At 40.2% G+C, this 17,492-nt stretch overlaps 1 protein-coding gene across 1 annotated transcript in view; it reads left to right on the plus strand.

Annotated features, from left to right (window-relative positions):
• PRLR (prolactin receptor) overlaps positions 1–13,715 on the plus strand; it is a 92,337-nt gene extending 78,622 nt beyond the window's left edge. The window contains exons 9-14 of the mRNA XM_071425568.1: positions 76–245; positions 1,493–1,662; positions 2,607–2,751; positions 3,584–3,683; positions 4,617–4,686; positions 5,306–13,715. Coding sequence (XP_071281669.1) covers positions 76–245; positions 1,493–1,662; positions 2,607–2,751; positions 3,584–3,683; positions 4,617–4,686; positions 5,306–6,316 — 1,666 coding nt within the window. The 3' untranslated portion in view covers positions 6,317–13,715. The remainder of the gene's footprint in view (positions 1–75; positions 246–1,492; positions 1,663–2,606; positions 2,752–3,583; positions 3,684–4,616; positions 4,687–5,305) is intronic.
• The last annotated feature ends 3,777 nt before the right edge of the window (positions 13,716–17,492 follow it).

The raw sequence follows: 17,492 nt of genomic DNA on the forward strand, positions 1-17,492 counted from the left end.
AATGCTGAAGTACTAGTAACCAAAATCAGGTGTTGCAGTCTGTGTAACCTAATCACTGGGATTCTTTCATTTCAGAGAAGAAAAAATTTATGAATGTCCAGATTACAAAACTGCAGGCCCCAATTCGTGCTACTTCGATAAAAAGCACACCTCTTTCTGGACCATATACAATATTACTGTGAGGGCAACTAATGAAATGGGAAGTAATGTCTCTGATCCCCATTATGTGGATGTGACTTACATAGGTAAGAGTTAAAAAGTAGTTTCTGTGGAACCAAATTATTCAGAATCATGGGTTTTGACACAAGAATTTTAATTCCAGCTCTCCTTGTATATAGGATTACATTCAAGTTTAAAACTTATACAAATAAGATATTCCTTAGTGCAATAACAAATCAATATTCATCCCTTTACCATCTTATTTTCCAAAGAAGCCAAAAATGCTAAAAGCTTTAAAATTATGTTCAGATAAATATTTATTGGTTTTCTATATTTCTTGTAGTCAAACCCTAAGAAACATCATCCAGCTAAAATCTTTTTTCCACTGTATAAGCAACAGAAATCAATTTAATCTTTTAACTAATAATACTTAAATCTGATTACCCAAAAGTAGTTTCCAGACCCAAGAGAAGCTGCATTAGTGCTTTTTATAGCAGTATACTGATAATCTTTTTATAAGACTTTTTCTACAGAGTGACTGTGGACAAGTAATTAGGGTCTTATCTAAGGGAACGGAACATTATCCTTGATAACCATTTTGTTGTCAAGGATCTGGCTGCCAGGAGTCTGGCAACTGGAAAAAGGCTGTTGGAGAAATGGCTTTATACTTTACCTCAGTGCAATGACCCAATGAATCTTTGATCAGACAGTGGTAAAATATATACACAATATGCAGAAGCTCTACCTCTGAACTGAGGGAGATGCAAGTCTGAATCCTGTGTTCCATTTTGATTTATTTTTGAAAGATAGACAGAGCTTTAATATGGTGTTTTGGTTTACTTTTAAGTATCCTTACTTAGAAGTGTAGGGATCATGTGGTTGTGTTTTCTGAATGTAAAAGATGGAGGAGACAAGTTTCATTAGCTGCATCCATGTTTTCAGTGTTCCTAAATATTTATGCCAAGCTTTGATAAGATTATAGTAGGACACAACTTTCAGAACATAATATTAAAGATGTTAACTTTGAAATACAGTTGTGGGGAAAAGTAACAACAAATAGAAATGTAAGAAAAAATATTTTTGATGATAAATGGTTAAGGCAAATCTCAACATGAGTTTAATACACTTACTACTATTCGCGGGGGGGTTTAAAATTCCTAAATCCATACTTTATTTATCTGAAAACTCTTGATTTCTATATTCCAGTAGCAGTTCTAAATTACCAGACACAATGGAGATGGCAACTATTCACTCACATCATTTTATATTTCTTCCTAAGCTGCAAGGAAAAAAGTCACTTAGATTCTTATTGACAGTTCTTTTATTTCAACAGTACAGCCAGATCCTCCTGTGAATATAACCCTGGAATTAAAAAAGTCAATAAAGAGAAAACCGTATCTGGTCCTGACGTGGTCTCCACCCCCACAGGCTGATGTCAGATCTGGATGGCTTACCCTTGAATATGAATTGCGACTAAAGCCTGAAGAAGGAGAGGAATGGGAGGTAAGGATGTCACAAGTTTTTGCTAGATAATATTTTCTGACCAGCTAGATTTTGTCGGCCAGGTCCCATGCCTGAATGTAATGAAGCAGACACTCTAAATAGTTCATAATTTTTCAAAAACGCTTGTGTGACCTGTGATTTCCTGCTGGTATCTCAGATGCTGTTGTACAATAGCAAGTGATTAAGTATTTGTTTTTAATTTTGGTCATTATTTATTAATCCTATTGGCATTGTAGTTTAAATTGTTCCTTCTCATTTAGTCATGTTTTTTCATGATAATTTGTTCTTAATCACAGGTACTTCTTAGATAACAGAAAGCTTCAGTGACATTACGTAAAATAATTTAAATTTATATAAATAACCATTAGGTAGTAACTGTAGTGGCTACCCAACAATAATAATTTTTTATGGCTAGGATCTACAACTTAAACAGCTGAGTGGTAAATTAAAGACTCCAGCTATTGGTATTTGACTCCATGCCCTTCTTGTCTGCAGAACTTCCAAACCGCCTCTGTATCTCCTCCTGCCATCCCCCTCCCATTGCACTTCCCTCTGGCCATTGCAAGACCTACTTTTTATTACCCTGTGCATTTCCACAACTCCACATTGCCTCTTCCTCTCTGCATTTTCTTTCTCCATCTCTGTTTTCTTCCTCCCTCATTAATCTCTGCCTCCTCCTCTTCCTGTCACCATTGCAGTTCCTACCATTACCACAGCTTCTCACCTATTTGCCATAAATTCATGATGTGTTTTTATACAGCAGTTTAATTTACACCAGAGCCAGATCTCATTCCCACCTCCTAGAAAGCTAAACTATAGAAATAAAATAGATGTACCATTATTCCATGCCTGCTCAACAATTATTAGGAAAAGATATCCAGAATCATTCTATATTACCATCTTGATTACCAAAACCTTAGCTGTGACATTTATTTTATTTCCAGAGTATTTTTGTTGGACAGCAAACACAATACAAAATGTTTAGTTTACATCCTGGAAAGAGGTACATTGTACAGATTCACTGCAAACCAGACCACCATGGACTGTGGAGTGAGTGGAGCCCTGAAATGTATATTGAGATCCCTACTGGTGAGTGGCCAGGCATCCCTTCTGTAATTGTTATTACATGCAAGTTAATGTTATATTTTTTGATAGCTATTTGTGGCATCCATCCAGATCCCTTAGTTTCCCTAGGACAGACAAGAACATCATTGCTAAGGTAACCAAATATTTATCATCTCTGCACCATACCCAGATACCTTTCCCCTTCATTACTTTATGATAGAGTTAAGAGGTTGAATAATTTCTTTGCTTATTTAAACCATGTCCTTTCTGTCTGTTGCCTCATTTGTTCTCTTTATGGTAGTTTTTAATTAAAAGAACACTGGCAACTGCATTAAAATGGTGACAGAGACAACAAAGAGTGATTGCCTTCAGACAGTAACAGCTCTTCATTACTTCATTACTCTTTATCTGGAATTCATATGAAATAACCACTTCAGTATGAAAAGTGTTACATTACAACAAAAATCCTTCAAAATATGTAATCCTAGGTCACTTTACCCAGCATTTAATTAATTGTATGATATGTATTTAATAATGCAATGACTACAGGTTTAGTACAACTGGATTTGAACCCAATCTGTATAATTGGCTGTGACAAAATTTTCCTCTCCATGCATTTTTGTATGATTTTTCCAAGACAGTTTATTTCCTGTGCAGTACCATTAGTAAAAATTATATTCATTATTTGATATTACAGGGATTGTTGAGATCTGTCTGTGCTGCTGAAGGCCTCTGTTCGATAATAAATTTGGCAGTTCAGGCCAATTTTTAAAATAAAAGTAATTTGTGAGGGTTTTTTGGTATGCTGACTGCATATGCTAGATGTCTGTCCTTGAATAATTTTGTTTTTTCTTAGACTTTAGAGTAAAAGATATGGTTGTGTGGATCATCGTTGGTGTCCTGTCATCTCTTATATGTTTAATCATGAGCTGGATAATGATTATGAAAGGGTACAGGTAAGCCACCAATTTCACAATTGCATCAAGTCCAAGATCAGAGAAAACTTTCCAAAAATAGAATTCTAATATTTGATTCAATATCCTCTACCATTTACTTTAGCTTATAAACTATTAGTTATAGGTATTTGACTTAATTCGCAACTGATAAAGCAGTGTTTCTGCTTCTTATGGAAACCAGGCTAAATTCTCAGTTAGAGACAGCTCTGTTAGATCTGACTAATCTTCGTTAGTCATGTAATATTCATCAAACATTACTTGGAGTATCCCTGTTCTGTAGGAGACATGTTTTTGGGTTTTGTCATAATTTCCTAAAGTAAACAAGGTTATATTATGAGATTGTCTTTCTGCCAGCCTCTCCATCAATTTCCCAAATGATTTCTTAGAATCCTGGCTAATTTCAATCAAATTTGAAAGAGAAAGGTGTTGCAAAGATTATTGCTTTTGTACAAGTCCAACAAAAAATACTGGCTGAGTAGAAGAAAGGGAAAGAAACTGTGGTTGGAAAAGCCATCCTGTTTAGTAGTAATCAGGTAACAGGCAAACATGCACAGACAGCCCCACTAGCCCTCCTGAGCTGTGCCTCACTTCACTCTTTCTTGGGCAGTGGTGAATTTACAATGGTATTAGAGAACTGGAGGTTAAGGGACAGATGACAATTAAAAGGACATTACTAATTTTACTTTCCCAGTTAAATAACTTTTGTATTGCTAGTATGTTTTTTATAAGTCATCTAAGGGTACTGTATGAGCTGTAACTGGATTTGTCAATTACACAGCTTGAGAGGCAGACAGGAGACAGAGGTCCAACTGGGACATATAAGATATGGGAGAAGTGTTTAAAATCTCAGTCATATTCTGAGGAAGTGGGAGAACAAATAGTGAGCTAGTGTCTGTATTTACAGCTGGTATGTTTGCTCTGGGTTTTTTTTAGAATGATGGCCTTTATCCTGCCACCAGTTCCAGGACCAAAGATAAAAGGCATAGATACACATCTACTGGAGGTGAGTACCACAGCCAACAACAAAAGAATTCACCATAACTTGCTTTTCCAACTTATGGACTAGCAAATACAGTTACCACAGTAATGTGTAAAACTGCTTCAATTACTCAATGTTGGAAATAAGCAACACTTTCCAGTTAAGTATGTGGGGGATATGTGTGAGTCAGAGTTTTGTCTTTCACTTGTAACAGGAATTTAAGAGCAGGGTTTGTGACTGCCCTGTTCCTTGGGGCATAAGAAAATGCCTCGGTGAACTTCCTTGTAGTTCTTATGGAAAATGCTTTTCACGGTCTTTTGCTATGCTGCAGAGGCAGGACATGTCTACACTGTAGTTCTCAATTTCCTTCTTGTTAATCTCGGGAGACCTATACCTGCCAAAAGCTCCCTGCTCCTCCCACATTACAACATGAATTTTAGGTTTGTCTCCCCACTGAGGAAATTCAGGAATTATTCTTCCCTTCTTTCAATATTTTCTGCAGCAGTAGAAATCAGGTTTAGGTCTAGCAATGTAACTGTCGAAGTGTTTGTGCATCAAATATGTAGACTGTTCACAATTGTTCTAGTCATATAATCCTTAAGGTTGACAATGAAAAATTATATCCTCTTCATTATACCTTCAGACAGGAAAATCTGAAGAATTGCTGAGTGCTCTTGGTTGCCATGGTTTCCCTCCAACATCAGACTGCGAGGAACTACTGATAGAATATCTAGAGGTAGAGGACAGTGAGGATCAGCAGCTCATGCCAAGTCATGACACTCCAAGTAAAAATGCAAAAATTATTCTCAAGGAAATAGACAGTGACTCAGGCCGAGGGAGCTGTGATAGCCCTTCTCTCCTCCCTGTGAAGTGCAGGGAATCCCGCAGCCTTCCATCTACTCTTCAAACACAAGATGTAAGAGCTAAAGAAAAGAAAGGGGGGAAGGGGAGCTGGGACACTCGGTGTGCGGCCTCGACCTCAGAACAGAAAACACTCCCTTGTGAGAGTATAAAGTCGTGCACATGGCTGGCAGCTCAGTTACCCAGTAATCAGGCTGCTATGTTTGCCTACCACAGCACTATGGAAGCATTCAAGATAACACTGAACACCACAAATGTGAACACTTCACCAGTTTTGGTGGGAAATGAAGAAAGTCGTCAATCGCTATATCCTATTGCTGAAACTGTGTATGATGACCTGGAAAAGATAAATGAGATGGAGTATTTCAAAACTGACCAAACCACAGTGCAGGTCAGACAAAATGAACATGGTAACAAGTCACCTTTCCTGAATCCTAAACTAATGGACTATGTAGAAGTTCATAAAGTCAGACCAGATGAGGAACCATCACTATTACTGAAACATAAAGAAAACAATGGAAAGACAAAAAAAGGTACTGTTCCAAGAACCAGCAAAGAATATACCAAGGTCTCAACAGTTGTGGACCATCACATTTTAGTACTATTGCCAGATCAGCGCAGCCAGAACACACCTGTATCTCAAGAACCTGTACCAGAAACATCTCAGAACCCTCAGGAAAGTCAAGCTGAGAAGGATACAAGCCACAGCACGACAACTCCAAGTGACTCTAGAAGAGACGACAGTGGATCAGACTACATGGATCCATCTTCCTTTATGCCCTCCTTTAAATAACCTCTTAGTACAGCACATAATTAGTAGTTACACACAGTAAAACAAAATCACATAGCAAACAGCTCTTTGGAAAAGCCTAGCCTCCAAAAGCCTATCCTCCTATGTGCATTGTACAGGTAATAAAATAATCTGTGAGTCGAGGTAATAGTCATGGACGTAAATTCCCTGGATTACTAGCACACATTTCTGACAAAGGGAAATGAGGAAATGGGTCTTGTGTATCATGAAAAATACTCTGTAAAATAATTATTCAGTTCTGCAAAACTTTTGTTGGTTGATGAAGCCTGAGGAAATACCACAGATTCAACAAAGATGAAAATTGTTATGGGTGAGTCAGCAAACCATAGCAATCTGAGCAGTTCCTCCATTAGATAAATCATTGCACAACTGTATTCTTACCTACAATGTGTTTTCTTCTGAATGCATTCTGACACTGCTTTGTTTTCTTTATCTTTCTTCTCAATCCTCGAGAAAAAAGAGCTCTTGTACATGACAAATCATATACAAAAGCAAATATATTCTACAAATGGCAGTAAAATAACAAATTATTCTAAATATATTTTGTTTAGTTTCAATGTGACAGAAAGCTGCATCCCATTCATATCCTAGTCCAGACAAACCAAAATGAAAAAGAAAGCAGGATAATATATGATATACTGCCTTACTGTATATAATACACAATTTTACTTTAATATAAGCCCATATGTTAAACTACGTATTTTTAAAGGTTATTTTTCTATTACCAAAAAAGAGCAAAATGAAATATTTTTTAATTGCCCAATGCTATTTAGCTGCTGAGGAACTTTTCTCTTTCCTTCTGCTGAGGCAGTAACAAGTAAAGCTATAATTTCTATACAAAGCATAAAATTAAACTTTATACTAATTAAGAATATGGAGACATTTTTAAACTATATTTCTAATATATTAAAGATATATTACTATTTGAATTGTAAATTATTTGTTTCACAGGTTTTTTATTACCCGTAATTATATAATTAAAATAGAGTTTAGGTTTTGAGACCCAAGGTTCTTTCCCTTTGGATTTGTACTCTGATGCCAATTGTAAATGACATGGGGCTCTCCTGTATCCTGCACTTTTCTCTGAGCCTGGAAGTAAAATTTGAAGTCATATTTTTCATAATGAATTTATGAACATTAGTTTTGGAATCAGCCTCCAAGGTCTGATTCAGACCTCCACTGAAAAAGCAGTGGGAATGAGGAGTCCATGTACTTGGGCTGGTCATGTGCCCCCAGAACAGCAGTGGGAACAGCAAGGGTCCATTATATCCCCATATATATCTGAAGACAGAATCAAAGTTATACTGTAGTGGCTGCAAAGTTGCTCTGGTCTTCCTTCTTGAAACAAAAGTTTGATTGACTCCAGAAAAGTATGATCATATGATGACTAGCTAAAAGTGGGCCAAGTATTTAGCCAGCATCTCTAGCTTCAGGGGAAACTGGAAATTTGAGGTGAGGTAATGATCCTGTACCTGTGGAGGGGAGTGTATTTGATAGATGGGCTCTCTTTTGTCAGTCTCCTTCCTGAACAGCTTTACTTTTCTCCATATTTTTATGATTTTATGCGCTGAGCAAGCCTTCCTGCAGTATCAGGTACTTCTTGCAGAGCCAGATAAAAGAGAATTTCAGATTTTGAAGGTCCCAGAAGGTCATATCTAATTCAGCAAATCAGATTCTCACCCTTTACCTTCAAAGCCCTGAAACTGCTCAAGCACAGGCTGGTGGAAGCACCTAGCCTTTGCAGACAGGGCATTAAAACTTAACTAATCATCTGTGTGTCTATAAACATACATGGTAGTGTAGACTGTAACATTAGGGTGGCATCAGATTTAGAGCCTGTCCTCTGTACAGGCAGCTGCCCAATTCCAGGGGCTGATCAGAGCAGTCTGGATGCTCTGCTGAAGGTGGGGGAAGGCATCCTAGATCCCTTAATTCAACCACTTATTTAACACATGAAGACATGAAGGGGCTACTCCAGGTATCAAACATAAAACTCAGTTATAGTTAATTGAACAATTTTACCATGGATACTCTGTCTGTAGTATACCTTACAGATTTCTAGAGATGCTAGAAGTACTGCAAAGAAACTCTTGAGTTATGAGGAATGTGTGTGTAAGCTGACAACACACTGTGTCTGACAGTGTCTTATTAACTCTTCAGTTTTCTGACTGAATCTAACAGAGCTAATAGGATCAGACACATTCCTCTTTCTTTACACAGAAAACTCTGACTGTGTTATTTCCTACACCTAGTGATGTGCATAAAGATATGCTGCTACAGGCCTTCTGGGATGTATCTAGCAATGCACAGAAGCTGTAGTATCTCATCAAGCCTAGAGCGTAAAGATGTTCCTTATAGGGTAGATTTCTAAGGTTAGAACACAGTGACTACCCAGACATATGACAGTAACAGGCTGTTCCCACCATATCTTTTACCTGAAGTTACTTCTCACCTGAAGCAAACAGACACAACAGTTAGCAGATTTTAAGTGTATGATTCATCCTGCCTAACTGTAGGCATGTGTGCCTCCAATAATCCACACAGAAGGAAAGTCAAGGAGTTTCTCTGCTTTGTCATAAATGAATACTGAAACTGTAAAATACTTGTAGCCTAAATTACTTTGTGTGGTGTTGAGCATCTCCCACCTTTGCTCATGAATGTCTCAATATGCCAAATCATCATGTCTCCCTGTGAAAAGGGAAAGTCAGCTACAGTGGAAAAGGGGCATTTACTTTCTGCTTTGAAATGTTGGGGGATTTGCTAGCTAAGTGTAATTTGAGCACATTGTCATAAATATATTTAATTCTTGAAGCTGAACAAATGTGCAAATAGAATAATTTTCCCTTGAATTTGCTTATATTTTCCAAAACACCTTGTTCCTCAGTGGCAGAGCTTCTGAAAGTGACCTTAAACATCTGAAAGTACATTAAAAAATAAAATACCAGTGTTCTGTAGAATCAAAATAACCTTCAGCTAAGTATTTGGTCCTTTGAATTTTCAAATAATTAATTTTTTCTGTTTGCAACAATATTTTTCTTGCAGGTCTTTAAGCTTTTCATTAGGAAGTACATGAGTTTTTGCAGCAGTTCTACAGAGTCAATCAGTATAAAATTATGGCACACCAGTGGGGAAAAACAGGCTCTTGATACTTCCTTTGATATCCAGAGGGATGAACAGAATTTACCCCTCTAATTCTTGGACAGTTAGTCAAATTTTTCACTTGGAATAATTATTTCAAGAATGTGAATGATGTTTTCAATGTCAAAGTTATCCACATGTCATTTATAGTGTGAACTACTTTGTAATGGCATAAAAGCCCTAAAAGGTAGCATAAAGACTCTTCTACATAATTAGTTTTACAAAATCCCTAAAATTGAACATTTGTATGTTATTTAATTACCTTTCCTTCTGATTCAGACTAATTTTAACATTTTTTCTTCAGTATTGGCAAATATGATTCATTACCATACAGTTGTTTACTAGATTTTTTTTTACCAGAGACATATTGGATGTACAATTTTAGTATTTCTGTGTAATATTTCAGACTTTAGAAGAAATACAAACTAATGAATTGGCATGTGCTCACAAAGCTCAGTATCACACATGATGAGGACTTTAGGTTTGGTCATTATGATACTATGTAACTACAAAGATTTTTTTTTTAAATGCAGTGAATTAACCTGATATAATATTAGTAAGAGGATGTATGTGTTTATGGAACAAACTGTAAAACAAATATGTAATGATGATTTATGTCAAACCAGTGAATTCTGTAGTATACCTGTTTGTGTATCTATGTTTAAATGGCTGAAAAATAGACAGCTGCTTTAAATGTCATTCAAGTATCCAAAGTGTAGTAGCAGCAGGTGTTCAAAATGAATAAGCAGAATTTTTTGTGCTTTCTGAAGCATTATTTATGTGGGGTTTACATCATGAAGCCTGTAAGTGTATTTCGTAATTTCATGGCAACTATAAACTGATCTGAAGGTGTTGTGCAAGGAAACTGAAGTCCTGTAAGCCACTTGATAGACATCAGACATCTTCTACAAAGCCGTAAAGGCAAATGGAGTAAAAAAGCATCATGAGATCAGGCATCACATTCTCAAATAATTGCTACCTCTGAGATTTTTTTTTGCTCCCTTTAAAAGGCAAACAAGAAAAAGCATTTTGCTTTATGTGTAAATTTGTGACTTGATCTATCAAGAATTTTAAAATTTTATTTGTAAATTCAAAATATTTTTGTTAACAAACAGCTTGTCATGGAATCATCACTTACATGGCAGTGGTAGTATGAGGATGGAATATTCTCGATGTGTAGCAAAATTAAGTGTTTTTAATATGGGGAAAAAAAAAAAACCTAAAGAAAGTTCTACTTTGTAAGAACATCCTTGGTGCCCAGATGGGCATTCAAGCATCAGTCCCATTCCTGACCTGAAAAGTCTTTTGCCAGTATTTGTATTTCCAGGTCACTGGGACTGATCGAGCCAATTTTCCAGAGGTGCTTTCATTCTGGATCTCAGCTATGGAACTTGGTATTTATCAATAATTGCTATTTAGAATTACCTGTTTTCAACTGATTTCCTAGGAAGCAAACCTTCCAGTTCTGTCTCTAAATGAGTAAAAATGGAAAGCCCTGCTCTCAGCTATCTCAAACAGTCGCACTAAAATCAGGCTCCAGTTCCTGTGGGTACGGAAAGACGGACTGAATTATAACAATTTTAATAACTTTGTGGCTCAGCCTTGAAAACCATTTTGAAACAAATCAGGGAATTTCTTCATTTTTCTGGTGTATGTCAAGCAGAAAAATAAAGATAAAGATGCCTAAATACATAATACATGGGGATATAAAGAGCTTAAATATCATAGAAGCATAGAACAGTTTAGGTTAGAAACAACCTATAAGGTCATAGAGTCCAAATGTTAACCTGGTCCTGCCAAGTTCACCACTAAGTGACAGGAAGAGGGACAAGACTGCTGCATGTGACAGAGCAGAAAAGGAGTACAGTCACTATGGGATGCTACATGGTAGATGATGAGGGAAAAATGCATTTTGACTACAGCTGAAAAGCAGAGGGGAAGACAAGAAAATGGAAGGGAAAGAATCAAATATAAGAATAGACTGTAAAACGTGAGCACTAGCAGAACTGAGAGAAATTATACATGAGTTAGTGAGGGGGGAAAAAGGAAGAGAAGAAAATACTTTATTATCAAAAGTGGGAATGTGCACAGCTACCTGGTATAGTCCACAAAAGCAGTAAAGCATTATGGTTGGCAAAATGCTGAAATCAGCTACGATGGATCAGCTGTTTCATATGAGCAGAAAAAGTCCTATACATGAGAAGTGGTCATTCTTTTTCTGCCAGTTATGGGATTTTTCTTCCCCCTATCTGACATTGGTCCCAGGCAAAAACAAAACTTGAAGAGCCAGGCTCAGCATCTGATCTGACACTGCATTTCCTACATTCCTAAGGGAAAAAATCAAGAGAAATAAAGTGCAACACACTGCTTTTATAAACAACCTTCTGTTTTTCACACAGATATACAGGTGAGATTTATTTATCCATTTACATTGTCCCACACATATTTCTACCATCCTTAAGCATTGTTCTGTTTTTATTTAGTATATATAATTCAATGGCCTGGAAGTTCCAAGAGAAAAAACATTTTGGGGATATTACTAAGCAGCCTCTTGGAATTTCTGGGCATTGTTTCAGTTTGTACCTGTGGCAATGTACCTGTTAATACTTTCCTTAGTTGGAAAGTCTCTGTCTTGGTAATAAATTCTGAAAATTACCAAGTTAGGTTTAAAATACATCTCTTCAATATGTTACATTTTTAAGAGGCACTAGTATATCTGTTGGAAGTAGTTAAGAAAAATACCTGCATTAGTCGTGTGGCCTCTTAGAGTGCTAATATGCTAAGAGCTGATCTTATACTCAAGATGTTGGTGCATAGAGCAGTTAGATATAACAAGGTCTTTTTTTATATATTCCTCTTTTTGGAAGGTTTTTTGTCCTTTTCTACTCGGTGATGCTGCTTGTCTTGGATCTTGACATAATTTAACTATTTTTTTTAACAATGCTGCTTTTGGATCTATTTTTTGTGAGCTGCTGAGTACCTTCACCTCATTTTGACATCAATAAAAATTGGAAGATTTCATTTCAGTTCCTGCAGTGGTTAGTTTCAGCGACTTTTTAGAGGATGCTGAAAATCATTGTACAAGTGACTTGTAGAAAATTTTCCTTCAGTAGGATGCAAAACTATACATGTCTAGAAAAAGGCAGATTTTTCTACAGACAGAACTACAATGATGTCATAACACATTTTTTTAAATTTGTAATGCTGTAGACTACTCTTAATTCTCATCCCTTTGTCTTTCATTCCAAAAGGGAGAGGAAACTACTGCTCAGCTATACTTAGAAAGAGCTCCTAGGCTGCTTTAGTGTTGTATATTTTTAATTTTGGAAAGTAATTTTTTCTGTTCTGACTACAAAAACAGTTCATCTGATATAATATAACCATCAGTTCTTATATATGTGTTATATTGCTCAGAGATACTCAGCACTATCTTAGCTTCTGAAATATTTTTGTTGGTTTTGTGTATGTTTTAGTCATTGTGTAAGATATAGCAGTACTGAGGGCACTGTTATGAAAAAGTTCAGCCCAGAAAAAATGTGTCAATCATAAACTAATTGTATTTGTTCAAAATTCTGATGTGCTACTAAGTGAGGGTAAAAGTCTGTGTAACCTCCCTTGCCTTTAATTGTGCCAGCAGACTCTCAAAGAAATGAAAACTGCACCTTCTGAATAATTTTCAGAATAAACTGTATATTTTCAGCAGAGAAAGAGATGACCCAATACTTAGAGAAAACTTATTTCCATTTGCATAAACCATTTCGCTGGTAGATTTGCAATACAAGCTAGGCATTTTTTCCACTTCAGTTTCAAAATTTGTATGCAATGTGGAACATGAGAGATTATTGCAGTGTCATTACTGTAGCAACAGAATGACTTTAAGCACAATTATTCTATGAACCGGATCCAAATTTTTTTTTGTAAATTTCTAAAATACAAGAAGTTGTAAGAATCAGATTTCATATATTGTATGTACATTCTTTGGAGAATACTGGTATAAAAGTAGTTGCTCAGGAATTCTTCATTGTTTCTAAGTGTATCTAAAAGAAAATGCTTTCAAATACATTTTTTAAGTTCTTAATATTGACAATGCTGGCTTTACTAAAATCTGTTAGTGTTTTCACTTGTAAGATCAATATTGTTATGAGGTCTGCAGCTTTCTGATGAATTTTTTGATCTTTTGTCATTGTAAAATCTCTTTGCAATGGTGTTCGCATTTCAGTTTAATAAAAGTTCGTGAATAAAATTCCAAGATTCTGTATTTCTTCATGATATGCAACATTTCTACTATGTAATGTACAGAAAGAAAAAGGAAAATCCAGGCATCCAAGACACTCTGTAGGGCAGGATTCTGCTGTTTTCCATGGGGAAAGCTCAATGATAGGTATTTAACCAATTTTCATGCACTAAGTAATTGAGCAAGGTAACACAGATGACTCACATGCCTGGTCACAACTTTTATGTTTCTTTATGGCTCTTCATGTTGATTTAAATTGTGTTTATCATTGAAAATCAGGGATTTGTTTAGCAAAGGTAAAGTTTGATCAAGAAAGGTTGAGGGTTGGGGGAGTCCTAAAGTGTGTAGGCACTGCCCTGGTTACTAGAGAGTATTCATCTCTGACACTTTGCCCCAACATTGGGCAGTTTTCCTGCAAAACTAGGGCTGCCCCCCAGGATACCTGGGGTCAGTCTGCTGTCTTAGGAGCAGGCAGGGTCATCAAAAGAAATGTGAAATACCTCTCACTGCCAACTGTGTCTGGTTAAACTGTGTGCCAATTTCCATTTCAGGAAATGCCACCTTGACCCTTGATTCTTAAGTATTACATGGATGTTCTGGTTTTGGCTGGGGCAGAGTTAATTTTCTCCACAGCAGGTGGGGCTGTGTTTTGGATTTGTGCTGAACACAGTGATGATAATAGAGATGTTTTTGTTGCTGCTGAGCAAAACTTACACGAAGCCAAGGCCTTTTCTGGGTGGGTGGGAGACTGGGAGGAGACACAGCTGGGACAGGTGACCCTAAGTGACCAAAGGGATATTCCAGACCATGCTGGTGAAGTACTGAGTAAAGACAGGGCATTTGGAGCAATGGTGTTTGTCTTCCCCAGTCACCATTACTAGTGACAGGCCCTGCTCCGCTGGAGATGGCTGAACTCCTGCCTGACCATGGGACATGGTGAATTAATTCCTTTTGCTTTGCTTGCATGTGTGGCTTTTGCTTTTCCTATCAAACTCTATCTTGGTCCAAGGGTTTTCCAGCTTTTACCCTTCCCTTCCTCTCCCCATTCCCACTGGTGGGAGACTGAGTGTGTGGCTGCCCAGGGCTTGGCTGATGGCAAGTAATGGAGAAAGGAAGTAGAGCTTCCCAATTCTCCCATCCTTGTAGGAGGTTGTGCTACACCTATTCCCTGACAAAACAAGGGAATAAATGGGTCATCAGCCTAGAGAGGTTAGCCCTCAGCGTATCTGCCACTTTCTCCCATCCACCCAGATGTATTTAACATAACACAATTCACAGAATCACAGACTGGGTCAGGTTGAAGGGCCCCACACTAGATCATCTGGTCCAAAATCCCTGCTCAAGCATCACCCCAGAGGACACAGCAGAGGACTGCATCCAGGCAGTTCTTGAGTATTTTCAGTGAGGGAGACAGTCTTCTTTAGTCTGTGTGTGTGATTGTGCTCTTCCACTGCACGATCACACACACAGTAAAGATTTTTCTCATGTTCAGGTGGAATTCTCTGTGCATCAGTGTCTGCCTGCTGTCTCATGTCCTGCTGCCTGGTACCACTGAGCAGAGCCTGGTCCATGCTCTGACCCCTCCCTGCAGTCACTGACAGACACTGATGGGGTCCCCTCTCAGTTATGCCTTTCAAGGCTGAACAGGATCAATTCTCTCAGCCTTTCCTCATCATGGAGATGCTCCAATCCCCTGATCACCTTTGTAGCTCTCTGCTGGACCCACTCTAGGAGCTCCATGTCTCTGTTCCATGCATGTCCCTCCATGCTCCAGAGACCAGCACTGAGCACAGACTCCAGGTGAGAGACCTCACCAGAGCTGAGTGGCAGGGTAGGATCACCTCCTTTGAATTTCTGGCAGTGCTCTTCCAAAGGCATCCAGGATTCTGTTGGCCTTCCTGGCCACACGGGCAGAGCTGCTCATGCACAGTTTGGTGTCCACCAGGAGCCCCAGCTCCTGCTCCACAGAGCTGCTTCCCAGTAGGTGGGGCCCCAGCCTGTGCTGGTACCCAGGGCTGTTCCTCCCCAGGTGCAGGACCGTACATTTTCCTGTGTTGGATTTCAGAGAGTTCTTCTCTGACCACCTCTCCAGCCTGTCGAGGCTCTTCTGAAGGGCTCACGGTCAAACTATGTCAGAGGAAGACTCGGGATGGGACAGCGCAGGTGACACTAAGGGGAGAGCACTAGACACCACAAGAACACCACGGGATGACATCAGGGGACAGCACGGGATGACCTCAGGGGATGGAATGTGATTGACACCGGGGGGACAGCAGCACACGTGCCGGGGCAGTGCGCTGCCTGGGCGGGCGGCCATGGCGGGGCGGCTGCGGCGGCTCGGCGGCGGTGAGGGAGCAGCGGGGGCGCTGAGGGAGCGGCGGGGGCAGTGAGGGAGCGGAGGAAGCGCTGAGGGAGCGCTGAGGGAGCGCTGAAGGAGCGGCGGGGGCGCTGAGGGAGCGGCGGGGGCGGCGGGGACGCTGAGGGAGCGGCGGTAGCGCTGAGGGAGCGGAGGGGGAGCTGAGAGAGCGGAGGGGGCGCTGAGGGAGCGGAGGGGGCGCTGAGGGAGCGGAGGGGGCAGTGAGGGAGCAGAGGGAGCGCTGAGGGGGCGGAGGGGGCGCTGAGAGAGCGCAGGGGGCGCTGAGAGAGCGCAGGGGGCGCTGAGGGAGCGGAGGGGGCGCTGAGGGAGCGGAGGGGGCGCTGAGGGAGCGGAGGGGGCGCTGAGGGAGTGGAGGGGGCAGTGAGGGAGCAGAGGGAGCGCTGAGGGAGCGGAGGGGGCGCTGAGGGAGCGGAGGGGGCGCTGAGAGAGCGCAGGGGGCGCTGAGGGAGCGGAGGGGGCGCCGTCCGGGGGCGCGGCCCGGGGGCGGCCGGGACTCTGTGCAGCTCGGGAGGGACGGCAGCACCGTGCCTGCGCGCGGGGTGGAAGCGCTTTTGGTGCAGCTGCAAATCCCTTGGAAAGAGTTCCAAGGGTAAAGCTTCCTTAACTCATGGGTTTTCAACTACTCTTTTGAGAAGGGTCTCTTGTAGATTCTATATTCATTAGTGCTGTAAGTCGTTGTAAGGGACGTGCCATTGTGTCTAATTAATTTCAGGAAACTTTATTCTTCAGTCATTTACATTTCACATGTGTTTTAACCTTTGGCTTTTAAAAACAACTGTGTAACTCTCAGTAGTTAGTGTTCTAGGTGCAGGAATAGAGTCTCTTGAGATAACTCCTGGCAGAATCACAGGATGGGTCAGGTAGGAAGGGACCACCGTGAGTCATCTGGTCCACCCTCCCTGCTCCAGCAGGGCCACCCCAGAGCACACAGCACAGGATTGTGTCCAGAGGGCTCTTGAATATCTCCAGTGAGGGAGACTCCACAACCTCTCTGGGCAATCAGGTGTCTCTGATACCTGCTGAATTGCATGGGCACTTCAATGAAAGGCAGGACAGTGTGATGTTCCCAGGATTTTGGAGCAAGGATGGAAGATGGCAGCTGGAGTTGTCAGGGCCCTAAGCACAGCTCGTGTCCCCTGAACAGCCTCCCCCAGGGCTGTACCCCTTGTCCAGGAGCCCTTGGTTTCATCTCTGCCCCATTCAGTCTCTGCCTCAGCTGAGCCATGAGCCTTGCCACCAGCCCAGCCCTGGCTCTGTCTCCTGGATGGACCTTGCACTTCTGCTGTGGCCTTGTGTCCAGCCCTGCCCTGGCCCCATCTGCTGCTGCTCCTGCCTGGGTGGACCCTGGACCTTGCTCAGCTCCATTTATGCAGGGCACTCTCGGTGAGCCCAGCTTTGCCTCTGCCCTG

Source organism: Agelaius tricolor, unplaced genomic scaffold, assembly GCF_023055355.1.
Source record: "Agelaius tricolor isolate 1412-34295 unplaced genomic scaffold, bAgeTri1.0.p SCAF_4, whole genome shotgun sequence".
NCBI lineage: Eukaryota > Metazoa > Chordata > Aves > Passeriformes > Icteridae > Agelaius > Agelaius tricolor.